Here is a 6,325-nt window from a genome sequence, read left to right on the forward strand (position 1 = left end):
TGACCAGAGCAAGACAGAAACACAAAGGTAAGGCAAGGTAAATGGACTAGTTCTTATATTGCACATTTCTATTCTACTTGATCACTCTTTAAAACTTGCATCATTTTACACAAGCTCTTTTTTTTCTAAGCCTAAATGCAGTCTAACCACGAGACTCTAATGAATTAATCAGAGAACAACTGGGGGAACAGTATATTGCCCAAAGGTACTTTTGCATGCAGACTGGAGCAGCCAGGAATTGAACCTCAAACCTTCCAATTAGTAGATGAGCTTCAAAAATTCTAGTATTTTTTCAGCACTAATATGTATGTATGTATGTATATTTGTATGTGTTAGTGAGTGTAGCCAGAGACAGAGTAATAGAGTTGTGATGACGCCACACCACTCCACACCTGCCACAGGCAGATGTGGATGGAAAGAGGGGGGGGAAAGCCACTGTGAAGTCTCTCACAGGGCCCAGGGCTGTCCACGGGCAAGAGTGCAGCTGACAGATAAAGCATTTGACAGTGACACATTGCTATGCGATGACAACAAAAATGACTAGAATTTTAAAACACACTTTGTCTATTCCCACTATTATCCCTTCCCTCTCGCTCTTATCCTCACCAGCTCCTTTGAGTCACTTTGCTCTCACTTGATTTTACATAAATAAGTGGAGAAGAAAGGAAATCACATAAAGGCACTGACATTAAGGGTCTGTCTGTGTGAATAATTCCATCCTCGTTTCCTCTCACAGACATAATTTGCCTGATTTTCTTTCAGGGAAAACTACTTTTCACTCATTCACCCTCCATAAATTCTCCAATTATTGATCATTACATTATCCAAATGCTCTTTATTGAGGTTATATTCCACTCTTTGAAATAATCTCACCACTAGACATGACTAGAAGTAAAGTAACACTGCAAATTAAAGACTCACATTACCTGGGTTCTTCTATTTAAGACAACAGTCACAATGAGGGTTGGGAAGGTTACTTTCATCAAGTGTCATCTGCTACACAGCACTGAGTATCGGCTTCAAATGATGCTTGGTAATTGAATAGAGAGAAGAACTAGACTAAATACTAGTGCAATCGCATTGTCTCTTTTAGATAGCCAGCCTTTTTAAATGCATATAATTGTGAATTTAATGAAACATAAAATTCTAATTTACAAGCCTTATTTTGTTGCATATTAACAAACTACAACCACTATTAACTATGGGTAAACTTGCACTGGAACTTACCAAATTAAGACATTTTATATCATCACTAGGCAAAGACACAGTACCAAACAACAATACTGAACCAACAATTTACAAGTGCAAATAAATTCTATAGTATGTGTATACTATACAGGGCTCTAGAGTGCGACCAATTTGGTCGCAAATGCGACCGTGTGGTCAACAACAGACACACATTATGCCCCTATCGTGGACTAAACCAATCAGAGATAGTCAGGGGCAGGACCTCTCTGATTGGCCGTGGTCCAGTTGAAAGTGCAAGTGGAAGAGAGAGGTGAGTAGTTTGAATAAGGCGATATCAATTCATTAACGGATTCCACACAAAGACGTAAACACAGAGCGGACCCGACGCATCAGAATCAGATTTGTCTTTCTTGGCTTTCTCACCCGACGGCCCGAACACGGACACGCTGTCGGAGCTTAGCGATTCTGATGCGTCGGGTCTGCTCTGTGTTTACGTCTTTTTTGCGCTAGATTCTGAGCTGCAGGTTTTGTCTCTCTCCAACCAAAATTCGCAGAGCCAGCAGCAAAAGAAGCAGCAAAAGAAGCAGCAAACTGTGCTTCACATTTGATCAATGTCGTCATGAATTCCCTCTGACTTTTGCGGTTTTGCTTCCACCACGATAAAAATTACACTTCATACACAGCTCTCTGTGTGTACTTCAAGAACAGTGTCCTGTCTCAAATCTGTTTTCTGCATTATTCATTTGCTTATTACCCACCAGTCTACCGTTGTTTACAGCGCTGTCTTTTTCTTTTTTCACTTAAATGACCTCGGACAAGAAAGCCTAATTTTTGCTGTTCAATACTGAAGAAATTTAAACTTCTTAAAATTATTCAAAATTGCAGAATATTGCAGAATATTTTTAAGGTTATCTGCTATAAAAAGTCACACCAGGAAAATCTCCTTCATGTTTTTCTGTGTTTTATTCTCAGTTACTTTCACACAAAGGCATGTGTTGTGATGTTCACAATTCTGATGAAGTCTCACATGTATCAGTACTGATAAATGATCAGAATTATAATATTTCTGACTGTCTGAGGCTAAATTAAATCAAATCAGGACTTTGAGAACCGGAATCGAATGGATTATAGAAATCAGTGATGATACCCAGCCCTAGTGAGCAGCCTACGCCCGACAGAAGTGGATGTAGCTGTGGGTAATGAGAAAAGATGAAAAGAACGATTGATAACTTTTTTGTTAAGTTAAGGCCTGAACCGTCTGAAATTTATAGCCAGTGCTCTGACACAGTGCCATCAATCTTTGAACGCTGAAAAAGCACAGTATATCCAGAAAACACATTATATGCTGCAATAAATGCACTGCCCAAGTGTCCCCTCTCCCCAATGCCTTTCAGCAACAGACAGCAGCAAACAGGTCGTCAGAGGAGGCCGAGATGATGATTAAGTTTAACATTTTCTACAATATTGACAAAGCACTTTAAGCACAAGTTTGTTAGTTAATAATTTCGAAATAAATATTGTCTGTATGGACTTCCCCCCCAAAGAAAGTGCACATGTAAAACTGCAGTGATAAGCGATGCGGTTGAAAAATTTGAGTGTGCCTAACTTTTATGCCGGTACGCCTGCGCCCATGTCAAAAAGTTAGTCTAGAGCCCTGTTATATATAATATGTATATTAACTTATGTGGTGTTATAAGGAATTTGCTCACATTAAAAAACAAGAACTTCTAAGTTTACCATTACTGGATACATTTGCAGGTAACAGCCCCCATTCCCACTCTAACTGAAAATGTTGATCATCCTCATACCCTACCCTTAACACACTCATATGAATGGTCAATGCAAAACCCCTAATGTAGAATTTAACCTGATTAGTGACTTTTCCAATTAGTTTCTCTGGCTATGCATGCAAACCTGTCATGCAGTATTATTGTCAGTGGAGCATTTATATATTTATAGCAATCAGATGGGATGTCTTCTCTCTAGGTGCACACATTTTCCCCTTAAGTCTGGTTTAAAAGTTCCCAACTTTTGTGTGGGAAGTACATCACTGCCATTTCTCTGGCTGTGACAAAACTAAAACAATTTTCTTTAAACATACGAAATCATTGTGATTGTTTTCACTATGTCACAGAAGCATGTAAAAACAATTAAAATGGAAATGGAAAAAGAAGCAGCAAAACACATGAAAAACAAACTTTTTGCCACTGCCAAAACTTTTGGCCATGACTGTAGTGCATTCACACATAACAGTTCCCCAGAGTACCTACATGAACATGAGTCTTTTCAAATAGGATCAGTTTGACTGATGCCAGCAGTTAATCAAGGATGAATACAGCCATACAGCCATCTATTAATGGGAGGACCAAAAATGCTTCATATGGCTTGAGGGCTGTTGCTGATGTTACCAGCACCAGACCTACGGGAATCTGGACCGGCAGCAAGTGGCACACAGGCTAGAGAGCACTGCATAGCCAAGTTTGAACAAACTGTGGATTAATAGAGAGGACACCGAAGTTAGCGTCTTGCTCAGGCCAGAGCTCATTTATTTCTGCAACATATACACAATACCAGTGTTGGGAAGGTTACTTTTAAAATGTATTCCATTACAGAATACATGCCCCAAAATGTATTTTGTAACGTGTTCCGTTACGTTACTCAATGAGAGTAACGGTGTGTTCACACCGAACGCGATGGACGCGAATAGAGCGTCAGGTTTACATGTAAAGTCAATGGAAAAGCGCGATGACGCGCGATTGCGGGTCCCGCGAAAATTCGGAAGCAGATTTGCGTCGCGAAAACGCCAAAACTCGTGAAACGCGCGTCAGTGTAGCGCGTCTGGCGCGTTTGACTCGCGAATAAAACCACGCGCGTGAGTTTTGTGTTGCATTTTGTGCATACGCGCGTTTCGCGTCTACCGCTCGAGTTGGAAAAATCTGAACTCCAGCGTCAAATCGCGCCGCGACAACCAATCAGGGGCCTGGTGACGTGGCTCTGACCTAGGTCAAAGGGGCAGATCCAGCCAAAGCCGTTCATTCTTCATTCAGTATGGAGGAAAAGCTCATCAGTGCCGTGGCTAATCACCCGGAGCTATACGATGCTAGCTACTACTTTTACCGAGACAGGAATAAAAAGGACCTAGCTTGGAGACACATAAGTGAGGAGATCGGGCAACCTGGTAAGTTCATTCCTTCTTTTTAATTTTCAGACTGACCCGATGAACCCGCGCAAAAGCTAGCAAGCCCGCCTACTGTCCCGCTATTTTCCCACTGATGTACAAATACCTTTCCGCTAACAAGATAATGCGTTTATTCAGAGGACATCTGCAGGAGAAAGTGGAAGAGCCTCAGGGACACTTATAATAAGGAGAAGAAGGCAGAGAAGGAGAAGAGGAGTGGGTCTGCAGCAGGATCGGGGAGAAGATGGAAGTTCTTCGCGGTCATGGGGTTTCTGGACCCCTTCCTCACCCCGCGGGAGACAAGCGGCAATATGGTGCAGACCGTGGAGAACTTCTCCCCCGAGGACCAGGGACAGCCCGAAGAGGCAGCAGGGGAGTGTCAGTCAGAAGGTATGTTTACATTGAGTTAATGTAGGCAGTTAATTTATGCGTGTTGTCCTACAGGAACATATTTTGTTTATTAATAAACAGTATACAGTAGTCCCGCTGTTCATCCGTCACTGCCTCGCCTTTTCGCTGATTTTTTTTATTGCACCGTACAGCTTTCAACAATGCGCATTGCATTCTGCAGCCCAAATGACAAATCTCCTCCATGTCGTGTCTCCTGCGCTTGCCAAACTTATCATGTTTGGTTTTGATAACCATCACCTCCAATAGAAAAAAACAGCACAAAAACACTCATAACTATGAGCCTCATTCGGAAATACACACCTGCACCGGGAGCAAAAAAGGCGCACAAAAGTGGCGCCGCAGACGGAGAAAAAGCGCGGCATAATACTTTTACGTTTTAAAATCGACAAAGGTTTTCACTTTGAGAATCAACTTGTGAGAACTGTGACTACTGTTCATGTGCTGCAATAAATGAGAGACCACTGTATATAATAATAATAATAAGTATATAATAATATAATATTCTCTATGACTATTGTCTTCAACCTATATTAACATTAATAATAATATTAACATTTAATATTGTCTTCATAGAGTCAAGTAATCATGCAGCAGAGTCCTCAGCTGTCTCTTCTCCTGGCTCTCCAGTCCCTGGTCCCTCAGCTCCTGCTGCTGCACCCACAGGTATGAACATCAAGCACTGACAGCTTTTTACTTGCTTGAATTCCCTTGTGATCACCTTTACTAAATATCTACAACCAATCAGTTTATATCCTGTTTTTTTTTTTCAATTTTGAAAATGAAAATCTAGTAGCAGCCTTCTCATTACTTTGTGTTGTTTTGTGCTGTGTTTTACAGGCCCACAGCGGAGGACAGCTCGAAGGCGGGCGAGGGACGGGTCCCAGGACGGTCCATCGGCGGTGGAGCTGGCCATCCTGGAGTCCCTAAAGAGGCCACGCCCGTCTCCAACTGAACATTTCCTCCTCGGCCTTGTTCCTGCTCTGGAGAGCATGCCGCCTCAGACACGAGAATTCGTGAAATTTCAAATTTATAAATTAGTTTTTGAAAACAGCACAGCTGTGTTAAATTTGGAAACATTGGACCCTAATGATCAGTAGTTTTCTGATGAGGCAGCAGCTCTCCAGGGCAGAAACAATGTTCTTATTTTTCTCCTCCTTCTCCCTGAGGCTCTTCCACTCCAAGCTGGGTCCTTTTTATTCCTGTCTCTCTGTAAATAGTTAAATTTCATATATTTATGATAAATGTTTTTGTTAATGAATTTATATTTTTTCAAATAAACATTTATAATGACAAAATGTCTCTGTTCTACTACACAGCAAATATTGGCACCCGACTTGACACAAGTAGAATTTATTTCATATTATACTAATGACAAAACATACTAATACAGTGGGATGCAAAAGTTTGGGCAACATTGTGAAAAGTAATTATTTTCTTGTACAAATCACTGGTTGTCACAATAAAAATAGTCAGTTAAATATCATATAGGAGACACACACAGTGATATTTGAGAAGTGAAATGCAGTTTACAGAAAGTGTGCAATAACT

The 6,325-nt window shown here is 41.0% G+C and overlaps 1 protein-coding gene across 1 annotated transcript; it reads left to right on the forward strand.

Annotated features, from left to right (window-relative positions):
• The first annotated feature begins 4,236 nt into the window (after positions 1–4,236).
• On the forward strand, positions 4,237–6,072 carry LOC146502709 (uncharacterized). Its single transcript, XM_085133247.1, has 3 exons — positions 4,237–4,366; positions 4,505–4,756; positions 5,351–6,072. Exons 1-3 carry the CDS (start codon positions 4,237–4,239, stop codon positions 5,458–5,460), a joined length of 492 nt encoding a protein of 163 aa, XP_084989373.1. The 3' UTR covers positions 5,461–6,072.
• The last annotated feature ends 253 nt before the right edge of the window (positions 6,073–6,325 follow it).

This window comes from Neolamprologus multifasciatus, chromosome 15 (genome assembly GCF_963576455.1).
Source record: "Neolamprologus multifasciatus chromosome 15, fNeoMul1.2, whole genome shotgun sequence".
Lineage (NCBI taxonomy): Eukaryota > Metazoa > Chordata > Actinopteri > Cichliformes > Cichlidae > Neolamprologus > Neolamprologus multifasciatus.